General features: G+C 55.0%; 1 protein-coding gene across 4 annotated transcripts in view; it reads right to left on the bottom strand.

Moving 5' to 3' along the window:
- Megf6 (multiple EGF-like-domains 6) overlaps window positions 1–16653 on the bottom strand; it is a 105018-nt gene continuing 88365 nt past the window's right edge. For 2 of the 4 annotated variants that reach the window (XM_006538826.3, XM_006538827.2), the window contains 21 exons: window positions 16507–16641; window positions 13083–13208; window positions 12421–12552; window positions 12201–12329; window positions 11945–12076; window positions 10524–10652; window positions 10307–10435; window positions 9934–10062; window positions 9460–9588; window positions 9143–9271; window positions 8404–8532; window positions 8161–8289; window positions 7935–8066; window positions 7660–7788; window positions 7018–7146; window positions 5947–6075; window positions 5701–5829; window positions 5192–5320; window positions 4971–5099; window positions 3983–4111; window positions 2–1914 (listed from right to left, as the gene is read on the bottom strand). In XM_006538826.3, coding sequence (XP_006538889.1) covers window positions 1847–1914; window positions 3983–4111; window positions 4971–5099; window positions 5192–5320; window positions 5701–5829; window positions 5947–6075; window positions 7018–7146; window positions 7660–7788; window positions 7935–8066; window positions 8161–8289; window positions 8404–8532; window positions 9143–9271; window positions 9460–9588; window positions 9934–10062; window positions 10307–10435; window positions 10524–10652; window positions 11945–12076; window positions 12201–12329; window positions 12421–12552; window positions 13083–13208; window positions 16507–16641 — 2660 coding nt within the window. In that variant the 3' untranslated portion in view covers window positions 2–1846. Of the gene's footprint in view, window positions 1915–3982; window positions 4112–4970; window positions 5100–5191; window positions 5321–5700; window positions 5830–5946; window positions 6076–7017; window positions 7147–7659; window positions 7789–7934; window positions 8067–8160; window positions 8290–8403; window positions 8533–9142; window positions 9272–9459; window positions 9589–9933; window positions 10063–10306; window positions 10436–10523; window positions 10653–11944; window positions 12077–12200; window positions 12330–12420; window positions 12553–13082; window positions 13209–16506; window positions 16642–16653 lie in introns of all 4 variants that reach the window. The other 2 variants (NM_001162977.1, XM_011250240.1) reach the window with 2 other exon arrangements.

The following is a 16653-nucleotide window of genomic DNA, read 5'->3' as shown; positions in this document are numbered from 1 at the left end:
CTTGCTTTAAAAAAAATAATTACAATATTTATTGGGGGTATATATGAGGAGGTCAGAGGACAACCCGTGGAAGTCACTAATCTTCTATCACAGGGGAAACTAAGTCAGGTTGTCAGGCGTGGTAGCAAGGGCCTTAACCCCCTGAACCACCTTGCCAGCCAAGATCATATGACTCTTAGTGAAGTCTGGATCACTATCTGCTCAGGCCCTGTTAGCCTGCTTTTTCCATCCCTGTTTCTCTTTCCCTTCCTGTCCCTGGGTGGACCTTGGTCCTCAGGTGGGCTAAAGTGGGCCTCTCTATCTCCTACCTCTGCTGGCTACAGCTGCTGCCTCTCTGCCTGTCACAGGACCGGTGATGCCCTGTCTCTGACTTCCCTTGTGTCTGCCCCACAGTTACCCAGCCTGGGGTTGACCTGTGGTTTAGAAGGAAAATTTCAGTTCTCCTCATGATGGCCATGTAGGAAGTGTGCCGTGAGGTCTCTTAGGCTCTTCCCAAAAATATTTCCAAATTAGACATGGGTGAACCTGTGGGCATGGTGATAGTTTAGCTGGATATAATTGTATATTTTCAATACCTGTGACATCACCACCATTTCCTGGCTGCCAGCCCCTCCCTTGTAGAGTTTCTGGCCAGTCTGATTCTTAAAACCCTTTTCCCTCTGGGTGCTTTAGAATTCCTCCTTCGTCCCCATACTGCCTGCTTCACATTCACACAACGCTCCACCCCACTCTCTGCTCCATCCCTCTGCTTTAACCTAAGTCTCTATACAGTGGCCGACTGACTTGCTCCCCACTACTGGCCACACCACTGCGGCCTTTGAAGTGTCCCTGGAGGTTTCAGCTGCCTCGGATGCAGTGGGAGAGGGAGGAGGCAGCCACCACCCAGATCCAAAACAAGGGGCTTGAGTGAGAGCAGAGGCCTGGCTCCTGTGATGCTGCCTGTCCATCACTGTGTTGAGGCAGGGGGTCAGCTGGCTTGGTTAAGCATGGATTTCCTTCCACACTACCCCTGCCCTGCTCCCTCTGGGACATTGTTCTGTAGTCTCTGGAGGTGTCTCAGGCATCAATGTGTTCTCTGGAACAATTCACCTTGACAGGCACTGCCTCATGCCCTAGAGCTGGAAGTCAGGAAGAACCCTAAGGTGACTGAAGCATTACATTACATGCATGTCATTACAGAGGGGTACAGGAGGTTCCCATTCAAGAACCCTCAGGCCACCTGCTCTTGGAAGGACCCACGGAGTCTACAGAAAGCACAGAAACCCAGGCAATGGGGACACCACTGTGCCTTTAACTCACTGGGTTTTACAAAACCCTTGATCCCACTTGCTGGAGACCCCACAGGCCACTGCCTAAGTTCTGGGGTCAGGCAGCTTCCAGCTGACCCAGGACCATAACGGCAGGTGGAGATGCCCATAAATACCTTATATAAATATGGTCTGGACTACATTTCCAGGTAAACAGTTGGCTGGCTGCAGCAGTCCATGGCCTAGCACCAGAAGGACCTGGCAGGCAGGTGGGGCCTTGTCTATTCCCACCTTGGTCCCATCCCAGGTCGCTGAAGAGGGCCAGGATTCCACAGCACAGCCTGCAGGGTCCCCATGTAAACAGTGGCCCGAAGCCCAGCCGACTTCCTGGATTCCTTGTGTCCAAAGGAGGCCTTCTTCCCCATGACCATGGAGCCCGGGTGTGTGGCTATATGACTATCCATAGCTGTCCACAGCAATCCATGGCTTTCCAGAAGAGGTGTGGATCCAAAAGTGCCACCTCTATCTTAGTCACCAGCAGAGGCCTGGGTCCCTTGGGCTGGAACACAGTAGTGGGCCTCTGTGGGCGTTCCTCTGAGTTAGTGCTTCATGGCCTTGCTGCTGGAGTGCTGGGGTGCTGGTCTGATAGAGGACAGCTGTGTGGGCACTGAGGACATGGGAAGAAAAGAGGTTTAGCAATAAGGTGGGGTGGAAACCCTCAAAACAGCCACATTCCAGGCTAACATTGTCATCTTCCCTCATCAGCAAAGCCTGGTAAAGACAATAGCCCATCCCCCTCCCCCATGTGGTCCAGCCCCATCTCCAAGGTCCAGGGAAGCAAAAATGTTCATCCTCGTATGGGACTCCTCCTCCAGGCTTAACCAAAGAGCAGCCCCTGGGCAAGCACCTATCACCTAGGCTGGGCATGAGCTAGCTGGGTGACAGCTGCCCCCAGTAATGATGCAGTAAGGCATTAGTTACCCACACCCACCGGGACCCCACATGTCCACCAGCAGGTCCTTCTCCACTTTACTGTAAGCATTTGGGGGGAGGGGGGGGTCTGATCAGCTCCCATTCTGCCAACCTCCAAGAAGGGTTGGAGCAGGGTTCTGAGGCTGGTTGGGGAAGGCTTTGCCCAAAGTTAAGCTAATCCCACCCCAGGACTCCCAATGCCCTCCCCACGGTCCTATCTTCAGAGATGTGCTAAATAAATGTCTATGCTAAATGTACATAGGGATGTCCTAGGGTGTAGTACCACATTTTACCACTGGAGGTCACTGTGGGTAGCATTATGTACCCAGGCACCTCCCTCCCACCAGGTACATAGCCTCCCTTCTCCCTCTGCAGAAATCCTTCTCAACACCTTCAGCAGACTGGGCCTGGGGAGCCAACAAGGACACCATAAGAGCCTGGGCTATCCACAGGGGTGCGGTATCCCCAGCTCTGCCCTGCAGGTGGGAGGTGCAGTCCCGCAGAGCCTCGGGGACTTGGGGGTCAAGGGACTACTGCCTCAGCTCTGCATGTGGGTACACTCAGGCACAAGTGTACAATAAACCATGAGTGCACACGTGGACTGGAGCATGCATGCCTGTCCTAGGTAGGTAACACATGCATTTGGATTCAACACAGTACACACATCTGGTGCACAGACACCACCAGAATATGCACAAAGATGTGGGCACACGGGTAGACCTGAAGCCATGTATGTACACACGGAGCACACACATACCTGAAGAATATATACATGGGACATATACTCACCCATAAAATGCAGAACTAAAGCCCATGCATGACCCAGAGAACATGCACTGTGTGCACACACCAGGAAGATGCACACTTGCTCTATGGGACTGTACTTCCCACCTGTAAGGCACCCCTGTGGATAGCCCAAGCCCTTATGGTGCCGCTTGTTGGCTCCCCAGGCCGAGTTTGCTGAGGTATTGAGAAAGATCATACATGCACCAGGAGGATTGTGCACACACACCTGGAGTGCACACATACCTGGTGTGCATACACCTGCAGCATGCATAAACACCTGGAGTGCACACACCTGGAGTTTACACATGAGCAGGACACACCTGGAGTGCACACACATCTGGTGTGCATGCACCTGCAGCATGCATAAACACCTGGAGTGCACACATATCTGGAGTTCACAAACAGACCTGGAGTGCACACATGAGCAGGACACACCTGCAGTACACACACACCCGGGGTGCATGCACCAGCAGGACGCATATCTGGAGCACGTGCACGCACGCACGCACGCACACACACACACAGTGCATGCATAGTTGCCCTCTCATGCTTCTATCACTGCTCTGACATGCTGGCACGTGTGCACACTCAGTAGCTCACAACACACTGATGTACTTGCATGTCCTGGCTAACATGCATCATTGCTCACAGATACATGGGCATTCATGTATGCACCCCCCCATACTGAATCGCCCATCCCTGCCTGCATATGGATCTGTGAGCTCACACTGTAATCTGCAGGGTCACTCTGGGGAAAGGGTTGATGCTCTAGGCTGGCAGTGCAACCTGTTCCTGCCATGGGAAGTGGCTTGAGGCCTCCTCATCACCACCGGGAGCTGTGTGGACTCTGGGTGCCAGGAAGGGATGGCCAAGTTTCTCACTGACTGGTCAGGCTCCACCACTTGGTCTTGGGGCAAGGGGTGGATTCCTGACCAGAGATGGGAGTCTTCAATTCCTCCTCTGGGAACCTGACTCACCTTCCCGGCAAGTGGGTCCCGTGTAGCTGTCCACACAGTGGCACTGCCCACTGATGGGGTCGCAGTCAGCCCCACCCCCACAATCACAGCGCAGGGCACAGCCCGGCCCAAAGCGGCCTCTTCTGCAATCTGTAGAGGCAGGAGGTGGGAGAGAGAAACATGAGCACTGTCACATCTGCCTGGACCTGGGCGGAGAGCTCAGGTGGAACGATGTCCTATGGGAAGGGAGTGGAGAAGACCGTGGGCCTCAGTTTTCCCTGAAAAGGTTAACAGTTCCTATCTACTTCTAAAATATCTGAGTTTTATAACCTTGAGCTTTTTTTTTTTTTTTTTTTTTTTTTTTTTTTTTTTTTTTTTGCTTTTTCGAGACAGGGTTTCTCTGCAGCCCTGGCTGTCCTGGAACTCACTCTGTAGACCAGTTCAGGCTGGCCTCGAACTCAGAAATTCACCTGCTTCTGCCTCCCAAGTGCTGGGATTAAAGGCATGCGCCACCATGCTCGGCCTAACCTTGAGCTCTTAAATGGAGAAGCACTGGCCCACACGCATTCCTGCCTGTTGCCTGGGTTGGTGAGGCAGTAGCCACAGCTGCTGTCCCCAGGGCTGGATGAATCCACAAGTCACTAGGCCACTTTTACAGCCCCAGGCAGTCTGGTCTAAAAGGGTCATGGCCACGATTGTTAAGTCAGAGACATATTTCTACCTCGCTAGAGCCATTCTCATGATACCCAGACAGAGTCCCAAGACTCTAAGGCTACCACAGAGCATGACCCTAGCCTTGGCAGCTCCGATGGATGTCTATGCTTGGTATATCATCTTCTGGCCACTGCCACAGCCCTCAGAGGGTGCAGGGAGAAGCAGAGATCACAGGAGGGCACAGTGCCTAGTCTGAGGCCTGGCAGGCAGGCAGGCAGACAACCCATATGATTGATATTTGCTGTTAGTGTAGCCCTACCCCTACATCTCATCCTGGGAAGGAGCCCACACTCACCTAGGTCACATGTGGTTCCTGCACGCCCTGGTGGGCAAAGGCAGAGGCCGCTGATGGGATCACAGGGCACACCCGTGGGGCAGTTACACTGCTGCAGGCAGCCATCTCCAAAAAAGCCTGGCTTGCACCCTGGTGGAGGCAATGGGATCCATGTTCCCTTCCCCCAAATTAACCAAGACAGGAAAGAGCACAGGGGTCGTCAGGGGGAGGCAAACACTCACCCCTCTCGCAGAACTGGCCATGGAAGCCAGCAGGGCAGAGGCACCGGCCACTGACAGGGTCACAGGGAGCGCCCTGTTGACACTCGCAAACTCTCTGGCAACCAGATCCATGGAAGCCGGCAGGGCAGGCTGGAGAGGGATCCGAGTTAGGCCAAGCAAAGGCAGCAGAAACCCCCTCGTTTTCCCAGAGTGGGCAAAGGACCAAATCCAAGAGCGGAGAGAGGACCTTTCCTGTGTGTCCGAGCCTCCCTTTCTCCCTCCCTCCCAGTTTCCACCATTAGCTTCTGCATGCCAGCCAGGGCTCACATGGCAAGGTAGAAGCATCAGAAGGCACTAGCATGGGAGCCCATCTCCACCTGTCCTGTGTGACCCTGAGCAGACCCTTCCAGCCTCAGAGACTGGCCATCCCATCTCTCCCCATGAGCAATGCCTGAGAGGATGACCACTGTCTTCATGAGCCAGGACCAGCCTAGACAGCATACACACGGGAAGGGGACAGCCCCACTCACTGTCTTCACAAGCTTGACCATAGAAGCCAGGGCCACAGAGGCAAGCGCCGGAGGTGGGCTCACAGCTGCCATTGTTCTGACAGGAACACTCCAGGAGGCAGGCAGCACCATAGCGCCCAGCAGGGCAGGCTGTGCAGGGACGGGCAAATGGATTCTTAGTTGCTCCCTGACTCACCACCCCTACACAGCCTCCCAGGCCCCCAAACTCCGCCTCCTTCTCAGGGACCAGCCACCCCTCACACTCACCGTGCTCACAGTGTGGCCCCATCCAGCCCAGGGGGCAGGAGCAGCTGCCATTGGTAGCATGACACAGGCCCCCATTCCTGCAGGCACACTTGTGTTCACAGCCCTTGCCAAACCGGTCCTGGGGACAGCCTAGGGGCAGAAGGCGGGCACAACAAGAGAACTCTGGCCAAGGCTGGACGTGCTTTCGGACATGTCCCCACACAGACTGATGTTCGTTCCACAAATGCTTCCTGAGCCGCCTAGTACTGGCTTTCCCCTCCCTCACAGAATCCCTCAGAATTCTGGGCAGCCACCATCAGGTCTGATAACAGGGACCACGGTCTTCAGGGGACTGACTGTAAGTAAGTACCCACACAGCCAGCTAGGAGTCAGGAAGGCTTCCGATCACTTCCTCAGGGCTGAGAATGTATGCCTTGGAGACCCAGGGTCAGGCATGGCCTGCTGCTGACCACCTTACACACGGCTGTCTTTCCTAGTTGTGAGGCGGGACCAGGTGCCATCCTGGCTGCAGCCTGGCCTTGGACTTCTAATCTGACTACACCAGTCCTAGGCTGAGAACAAGGGTTCCGAGAACAGCCTTTGTGAGGGAGGAGCTGCAAGTATGCTGGTGGTGTGGGTCAGGACCACTGTCCCCTGGTCTACCCATGTGTCACTATTCCAGCTTGTGTCTCCTGGGGTCCCTGGGCTTGGAGAAAAGAACCAGAAAATACCCTTCCAAGAAAACATCAGGACACATGCTCCCAGGCTCAGGAGGGCTTCCACTGGCCACAGAGACATGAACAGGCAGGCCACTGAATGAACCAACTCTCAAGAGTCCTGAGTGGGTGGGGCCCTTGTTGGCATGGGATGGCCAGTGTGCCAGCAGGGCAGGCGGTCCACGTGGTAAGTAAAGGACTGCTTCTCAGCCCCAAGGAAATTCACAGTGGGAATTCACAGTGGCTGGGAGTGTGAATGTGTCCCTGGGGAATGGGCACAACCCCTCCCAAGATGAGTTCACTTTAGCAGCCTTCTCCATAGCTCAAGGACATATTAGTGAACTGCGAGCATGCTCAGTCCCCTGCAGACACTCACCGCGCTCACAATGGCCTCCCGTCTTCCCGGGAGGACAGATGCAAGTCCCCGACACTGGGTCACATGCCGCCCCTTGCCCGCATGTACACACGTGGGCACAGCTGGGGCCGAAGCGACCCTGTGGACAGGCTGTGGAGAGGGGCAGGTGAGTAGTTGCTTCCATTCTGACTACATCCATCCTAGGCTGTACCAGCCCCAGTGACAGGACAGTAGAAGACAGGGACAAGCCACCAATTCCCAGCATCCCCCATCTTCCTCATGAATAGGCTCTGCTGGGAGCTGGGCCCAGGCCATCTCTACAGGGACACACTGCCACAACACCCCAGCTCTGCCTGGATTCCACATGGGAAAGTCTGCATATGATCCAGGAGAAAGTCCCTTTCCTGGGCAGGATGCTTGGCCACAGGGTTGTGCTCAGTTATCTGGGACAGAGCTGGCCAGAAGCTGGAGTCCTCTGGGGTCACACTGATGCCCTCACACCGTCCTCAAAGCCACTCTAGCTTAGATAATTAACAGGGAACTCGAGAGTCCGGGAAGCAGGTGGGCAGGGGGCTGTCCTCCCGTAGGCTGGCCAGCAGGGCCCTGCCTCCTTCCTCAGAAACTCAGCAATATACTACCCAGGCTCACAACCTGGTTTCTCACCAAGGCTACAGTCGGCCCCAAGGAACCCAGCAGGGCAGTAGCAGGCTCCCGTGGCTGGATCGCAGGTCCCACCATTGAGACACTTACAAATTTGTTCACAGCCTGGCCCATAGCGCCCAGATGGGCATCCTGCAGAGAGAGAGGGGTGGAGGTCTGCTACACAAGCTGGAGGTGAACTCAAACATGCAGCACCCCTGCACATGGCAACCTTGAGAGCTGCCCCCTCTACCTTACATACCAGAATGGCAGACAGAACCCCAGATCCCCTGACTCACGTTGCTGACAGTCGGTGCCATGGTAACCAGCAGCACATACGCAGGCCCCTGAAGCAGGGTGGCAGGCCCAGGTCTCACCAGGACATTGGCACGGGTGCTCACAGTCCTTGCCAAAGGTGCCAGGCTGGCAGGCTAGGAATAGGTCGGCCTGGGTCAGGCCTGGCCTAACCCTCAGGAATCCCCCAGTTGTCCCTCTCCACAAAGCAGGTGTTGGAGGAGCACCTACCCTGCTCACAGCCAGGCCCAGTGAAGCCGGGTGGACAGTGGCACTCTCCAGAGACATGGTGGCAGGAGGCACCAGGCGGGCAGTGGCAACGCTGAGCACAGGCCTCTCCAAACCAGCCACGTGGACAGGCTGTGGGAAGTGTAGAATGAGGTAAGCTTTCTGGGAACGGAGCAGTGGGGATCCCCGAGATGGCTGTGCAGCACCAGCTCCCTCCCAATGGTCCATAAACTTATCTCTGCTTACCCTGTTCACAGTGTGAGCCCCTCCATCCTGGGGGACAGAGGCAGGCCCCCGTGACATGGTGACAGGTGGCACCTTTCCGGCAGGCACAGTGCTCCTCACAGTGAACCCCAAACATGCCACTGACGCAGGCTGTAGCGTGAGAGACAGACAGAAGGTTGGGAATTATAGCTCCAGGGCCTCTGCCCATGGAAAGTGAGGGAGGAGAAGCTGGGACCAGTAAATAACAAAAGAAGAGTCACAGGGTCTCCCTGAAGCCTCCCAACTTGGCTTCTCAGCATCAGTGGCCCCGGGGCTTGGGTCTGAGTGAGGGGTTCTCTAGGCTGGGTCTACAAATGGCAGTGGCTATGCAGAAGGGGAAGCAGAGAGGGGAAGACTCAGAGAGGTCGGACAGGTAAGTATCCAGCCCAGTGTCCACTTGTCCAGATGCTGAGGGGGTTTGAAGCCTGGAGGGAGAACAAGGATGGGCAGAAAAGCCACAGCCTGGGCAGCATCTTGCAATCATGGAGCCTTGGGCAGTACAAGGTTCAAATCCAGAGACCACAGCTTCCTCTCTGGAGCCTCTCCCCAAAATAGAAGCAAACCAGCCAATCAGGCTAGCCTCTTAGGCACAGCAGGAAGGCCCTGAACCCATTTAACAGTGAGCCACTTTGGTGAGAACCAGCCCTGTCCCATATCTTCAGCATGGAGTAAAATCGGGTCACCCTTGGCAGAACCTCCCAGCTTCCCAGACCCCACTCACGGCTCTGACACTTGTCCCCAGTCCAGCCAGTTGGGCAGCGGCAGTGGCCAGTAAGACGGTCACATGTGCCCCCATTAAGGCAACTGCAGTTGAGCCGGCAACCAGCCCCATGGTGTCCAGGAAGGCACTCTGTAAAGGTTGGAGTAGAAAAGAGGGTCTAACTTTCTGGGCTAGGGCTCTGCCCAGGAGACACCAGCCCAACCTTCTTGCACCTTGGGTAGAAGGGAAGACATTAAAGCCACCCCTAGGATGCTGTCCCCTCCATAGCCCATCCTCCTAGCCCAAAGGATGTCCTCTACCCAAGTCAGACTGCTCACCGTTCTCACAGGCCAAGCCGGTCCAACCCTCTGGGCACGTGCACTGGCCCAAGATGGGGTCACAGTTCCCTCCATTTCGGCAGAGACAGGAATGCTGACAGTTCTTGCCATACAGGCCAGCAGGGCAGGCTGAGGCCCAGAAAGCAGAAGCAAACCTCAGCATCTGGCCAGCAGAGGCCTTTGGAGTTCCTTAAGTTTCCACATAATCCCAGAGCTCAACCTGACTTTCAAGTTGGAACCTCACCAGGCTGGTTCTATGATGCCAGAGCCCAGGCCTATCCTGGACCCACCAATCTGGCCTTAGGGGCATGACACTAAAGGCCACAGTCAAGCTCCTTTCCAACTTCCCTGAAAGGCCATGCTGACAGATGAGCAATGTACCTACCCTCTAATCCCATGCACACATGTCCCTCCATGGACCCACCGAGAGGCCATTACCCAGGACTGGACCCTGAGCTCCTACACATGGCTTACCCTGCAGGCAGGTGGGTCCCATCCAGCCAGGAGCACAGTGGCACTGCCCAAGGACAGGGTCGCAAGAGGCCCCATTGAAACAGGTACAAATCTGGCTGCAGTTAAGCCCAAAGGTGAGAGGTGGGCAAGCTGCAATAGGAGAGGAGCCGTCAGGAACATAGCCAGAGGACTGCTGCAGGAGGAACCAGGGGACTGGGTAGATCTGCCAGGGTGTCAGAGCCACCCCTCATCAGAGCCATAAGAGGGATGGACACGTGGGACCTCATGAACAAAGCTGTGTCCTCAGTCGGATGCCAGGAAGGGGCCGCAGGGATGTTTCCCCCATGAAGAACCCATGCTCCCCACAGTACCCAGGACGGGACCCCTTACGTACTCTGGGCACAGTGTGGGCCCCAGCGGCCAGCTGGGCAGATGCACGAGCCAGTGACAGCATCACAGGGGGCCCCGGCGGAGCAGTTGCAGGCACTGCCACAGTCTAACCCAAAGAAGCCAGCAGGACAGGCTACAGACAGAGGTGGCAATCACAAGAGGCCCAGAGCCAGAGACCCCTGCCCAGCCTGCACTCAGGGCCCAGCCTGCACTCAGCTTACCGTGCTCGCAGAAGCTTCCCCTCCAGCCAGCTGGGCAGGTACAGGCCCCACTGACATGGTCACAGGTGGCCCCATGCTCACACCTGCACTTCTGCTCGCAGCCGGGCCCAAAGTAGCCTTGGCGACACCCTGAGACACAAAGGCCAGTCTTGCATCAGATTAGGACACCAAGTCTGGCCAGAGCCCCTGACAAAGAAGCTCCTCCACTCTCAACAGTGGGGACAGCTGACCTTACCCTACACTCCTCCTACCCTCTCCCCAGATGGGAGGTAAGGGTCCCAGACCTTGTCTTAAGGATCCATGTAGGATCTCACTAGGGCTGTCTCTAAGGCCAGCTACCCTGACCCACTCACAGCCCATCCGCAAATCTTGGAAGCATACAGGGAGCCTAAGGACCCCGTTCCTCTCCTCCCGGGCTGGGACAGTGTAGGCAGAATGTGTTGTGCACTTGTATCATTCAAATGCTGGTTTCTCCACCCCTATATCTTGGTGCAATATGGATGTGACACTGTAATGCTTACTCTAAGTATCTCCTGTTTCAAGGTTGTGTAAACATTGCTCCTGCTGGGCACACCTTTAATCCCAGCACTCAGGAGGCAGAGGCAGGCGGATTTCTGAGTTCGAGGCCAGCCTGGTCTACAAAGTGAGTTCCATACAGAGAAACCCTGTCTCAAAAAACAAAAACAAAAAAACAAAAACAAACAAACAAAAAAACCAACATTGCTCCCTCTTTATTCTCCTATTGGACAATAAAAGCTGATCAGGGAATGGCTGGGCAGTAGAGAGAATAGGGCTGGATACTAGCATTGGGAGGGAAGGAGGGACAGAGGGAGAGAGGGAAGGAGGAAGGGGAAGAAAGAGAGAGGGAGAGAGAAAGGGAGAGAGGGAGGGAGAGATAGAGAAAGTGGGGGCAGATAGAGAGAGAGAGAGGGAGAGGGTTCACCATGGGGGGCGGGGGGTGTTAAGAAGATATCCTGGAAAAACCCTTGGAGCAGAAGGAGCCAAATCAAACCACTAAAATGCAAGCATCTCAGGGGGTTGGCTGGAAGGTAGCCAGATTAGTTTAGAGGATTAGAATAGATCAATGACTGTCCAGCCCTTGCGCCATAAAGCTTATCAAACAAATCTTACAGGCTCTGTCTCATTTATTTGGGAGCTAGCCAGGATAGAGAAAAGACTATCAGTTTCAAAAATGAATTCATGGGACCTCCCTGACTCCCCATCTGCTACTCCAGGTGAGCCTTAAGTCCCACTGACCGATGGGAGACAGTACATGCATGGTATGTGTGCACCAGAACACTCAGGTGCATGTATGTGGCTATGCAAGTGTACTTGTGTGTGTGTGTGTGTTTGTGTGTGTGTGCTTATATGAATGTGCTTGCTGATGAGAGACAGGGTACAAGTGGTAGACCAGTACTCACACTGCTCACACTGCGGACCTTCGTAGCCAGCCTCACACAGGCAGAGGCCACTGACGGCGTCACAGTTCCCATGGCCTGCACTGCAGTTGCAGGGGTGGATGCAGTCAGGCCCCCAGTGTCCACTGTCACAGGCTGCAACAGAGCCACATGTCACCCTATGTGAGTGTGCTGCACGGCCACATCAGAACACAGGGCATCGTGGAAAAGGGGCAAGGCCCGGACCAGTGGACAAAGGGCAGGCAAAGGACCCACATACCTCTCTGGCAGCTGAGGCCAGTCCACCCAGGGGCACAGCTACAGCGTCCAGTGGCCGGATGGCAATGCCCATCATTGGCACAAGCACACCTCATCTGGCAGCCGGTCCCAAACCAGCCTGCTGGGCAAGCTGTTGGTGGTAAGGAGGATGAGCATGGCAGCCTGGTGTGCCTACTCAGGGCCATAGGCTGAGGCTGAGGTCAGACACGAGTTATACTCACCATCCTGGCAGCGGCTACCAACAAAACCAGGAAGACACAGGCAGGTTCCAGTCTCAGGGTCGCAGCTGGCACCATGCTCACATGCAGGGCAGATCTCTTGACAGCCGAGCCCCCAACGGCCCTCGGGACAGTCTAGAACCCACACCCAGGGTTAGTTATTCTTTTCCTAGTGCCCTAGTTGGCACGCTGGTGTGCGTCCGACACAGCACTAAAGGTCCCTCTTGCCACAACTGGAAACAGACCACTGTTGCCATAAAAGACTGCCCAGGAGAGTCCGGTTTCAGAACCCCAGAGCTGCAGGGCACCACCTATAAATAAGTAAACCTAACCCCAGGGATAGCTCAACAGCAAAATAGAGAGCCTTCTAGAGAGACAAATACCCCATGCAGGGAGCTGACGGTCCAGGAGGGCTCAGTGCAAAGTCACAGCTCTGCTGAGCAGCTGCAGACACCTCCCATATCCCCGCTTGTTCCAGGACGACTCCCCGAAGCTACTATGAAGGAACCTAACACTTCAGGGTCATGGCTAAGGTCCTAAATGGTCTATGGTGGGGTTCCCAAGCAGTCCAGATCTGGGATCAGGGGTCCCTACATATGGTCCGGGGTGGTATTTTCAAACACAGCCCAGGGCTGGGGCTGCCTGGGCATACAGATGCCACTCACCGGCTCCACAGTCCTCCCCAGTCTTCCCTGGTGGGCACAGACACTCCCCCGTGACTCGGTGACAGGGGGCCCCCACGCAGGAGCAGGAACCTGAGCAGTTCACACCAAATGTCCCCACTGGGCACTCTGTAGGGGAGAGCAGGTGGCTTCAGGCACTCCATATGTAGTTGTCAAGGCTAGGAGCCTTCTCTACAGCCCCAGGAAAACCCAAACACGTTATGAGGCTAGAAACAGAGTGTGTATGGTGGGGGGAAGGGAGCAGGAGAGGCCAGTCTGAATCATAGGCAGGAGACACAGGGGCAGCTGGAGGACCAGGCAGCCTGTCCAGCAGGACCTAAGGTCATCAGGACCCTGGAGAGCTCCCAAGGCGTGAGGGACCATTCCTGCCTCTGGGTGGTCCTCCCAGGGGACCACCTCTAGCCAAGTCAACCAAGATCTACCAGTCCGGTCCCCTCCCCTTCATACTCAGCTCCTCAGCCCCAGGGCTGCAGTCATCGCTGGCAGGATTAGAGGTAGGGTAGGAAGTAATTGGCTCATACAAAGAAGAACCCCAGATGTCTGGGCCCCCACCCTCTGAAACCAAAGTCACACCAAGGAATACAGCAGTGCAGGACTCAGAGTGCCCTGGATAGGAATGGTCAAAGACAGGGCCTCAAGACTGCATATGGCCACTCCCTGGTACCCGAGATGGCCCCGGGTACCGAAAAGCCTCACTTGGTGAAGGCAAGCACTCTGTGCTCCCTACAACAGCCATGCCCTCAGGGATGAGGGAGAAGAGAGCATGAGGCTGGGACAGGAACTTAGGAAGTATGAAAACATCCTGCCTGCTTAGTCCCCGCTCACTCTACCCTTTGCTGGGATGAAACAGCAGGTCTGATGCAGAGGTCCAGCAGGCAAGCAGTCATCAGGGATCCAGCACAACATGTGTGCATGCTTTAGGTACCTGAGCATACCACACACACACATACATATGCAACACACCACTCACATGCACACACACACTCACATGCACACTCACACTCATACACATGCACATAGGCATGAACATACCCCACACACACATATGCATGCACATACCACACACACGCACACACACACACACACACACACACACACATGGATGCACACTCATACACATGCACACACACAGACACACATGCACACTCATACACATGCACACACACAGACATGAACACACCACACACACACAAACATACACACACACACACATGGATGCACACTCATACACGTGCACACACACAGACACACATGCACACTCATACACATGCACACACACACACAGACACGCATGCACACTCATATACGTGCACACACACATACATGAACACACCACACACACAAACATACACAAACACACACACACACATGGATGCACACTCATACACGTGCACACACACAGACACGCATGCACACTCATACACATGCACACACACACAGACACGCATGCACACTCATACACATACACACACATGCATGAACACACCACACACCACACACACACACACACACACACACACACACACACACACACACACGCATGCATGCATACACACATACACGCACAAGTGGCAAACACGCAGCACAGACCAGGGAGAAAGCTCAACACGGCTGGTCCCTCGAGGCCTCAGGAGCTTTCCCCACCAGATGAGCCTGGGCTTGTGCTCAGGGCAGTAATACTTTCCAGACCTAATAACAAGAGGAGCCATTTCTGTAAAAGTATGTATGTCATTTCCTGTGGTCTGTCCTTGGGGGCACTGGAGGCTTCAATAAAGAAAGGAAAAGGGGGGTTCCTTTTGGTCTGGGTACAGGGGCAGGCCCCAGGACTAGTGGGAAGCAGGCTCCCCTGAACACTAGGCCTGAGATGTGGCACAGAATCTGGGAAAGGAGAGGGGAAAGCAAGCTACGTGTGTGTGTGTGTGTGTGTGTGTGTGTGTGTGTGTGTGTGTGTGTGTGCACGCGTGTGTGCGTGTATGTGTATGGTGTACAAAGGCACATGACTGTGTGTGTGCATGCACGTGTTTGTGTGCATGTGTGTCTGTGTGCACGCATGTGTGTGTGTACAAAGGCACATGAATGTGTGTGTGCACGCATGCATGCATTTGTGTGCATGTGTGTGTGTGCGCGCGTGTGTGTGTGTGTGTGTGCACATGAGCATGTTCTGGGTGGCTTTGTTAGGAGGCTCAGTCCTGTCCACTGCCCAGATGCTTGTACGAATAAGGGCATTCAGAGCTGGTAAACAAGCCTGAGACCAAAGAGTCTTGAGAGCAGGTCAGGTCTGGAGATTCTAGGCTGAGTTAGAAGCCCTGCATATTCTCTCTTATGCCAAGAAGACCTGAGAGCCCTCACCAGGCCTCATCCCACAGGTGGGATTCTGCCAAGCTGACCCATGACCCTGGCTGGTGTTGCTGGGGACTTCTCTGCCTTTCCCCCTACAGAGGGGATGGCTAGTGGCTCCTGCGTTCCTCTCCAGCCTTGCCCACCCTAAAGTGGTCACACTCAGGCCCTGAGGCCCCCTTCCAATCTGATCAATGGGTAGAGACAACAATTGCTATATGCCAAGAGGGGCTCACCCCCCTCTGGCCTGTTGACAACAGCTGTACTGACCCCAATACGACCAAGGGCCTTTGCCCCTCCTTCAAGGACCTGTGACTACATGGCTGTATACCCTCTGGGTCAAGAAGCCTTAAGCCAAACATCTGAGTGTCCAGCCTACCATTCCACAGGCTACACAGCCTTAGATTCTCACTTTGGGAATCACAGTCCATAGTACCCAGTTATATGTCCCCTGCCGGTATATGCCACAGCCCCTTATCCTCCCTTCCTAGTCCTCTAGCCAATCTCTCAGCCCCATATATGCTGGGCTGCAACCAATCAGGATGTGATTTACCAAGCCACCAGCTCCCAGCCCTGCCTCAGGCCTCCCAGTGACACCTAAGGACCCATATCATGAATGTACCCCTCTGGTCTTGAGGTCCATTCTTCTGCCTGTCAAATAAATAAGATCCTCACAGCTCTGTGCTCACTTGTACACCCCAGACTGCAGGCCCACAAGCAGAGTCGGATTCTCCAAGCATCCCCCGCCCCGGCAGCCATCCTGCTCCTCCTCCCAACTCCCACCTCTGGCTCCCTTCTCATCATCTTGTCCCAGACTCCAGCACAGAGCTTTCCAAGGAGCTTCAGTGAGGCAAAGCTCGACAGAGATGCTGACCCTGAACCAGGCAGGCAGACCAGCTCCTTTGGGCACCTCTGTGACAGTCCAGGAACCACACTACCACTGAGCTGATGGTAGGTAAAGGGGCCATTTACACCCAGGCTCTCGATTGACAGCTTCCAGTTGTACACTCTAGCAACTCCTTAGTACAAGGAACCCTAATCCCCAAATCCCCAAAGAACAGTCACCCACCTTGGCCACAGTCCTCCCCCTGGTAGCCAGGAGGACACTGCGTCCGACACTCGCCACTCACAGGGTCACAGGCCACACCTGGCCGGCAGGTGCAACGGTTTCTGCAGCCTGGCCCAAAGGAGCCTGGCTCGCACTCTGCGGAGTGAG

Source organism: Mus musculus, chromosome 4, assembly GCF_000001635.26.
Source record: "Mus musculus strain C57BL/6J chromosome 4, GRCm38.p6 C57BL/6J".
NCBI lineage: Eukaryota > Metazoa > Chordata > Mammalia > Rodentia > Muridae > Mus > Mus musculus.
This window is presented reverse-complemented; position numbering and strand designations above follow the sequence as displayed.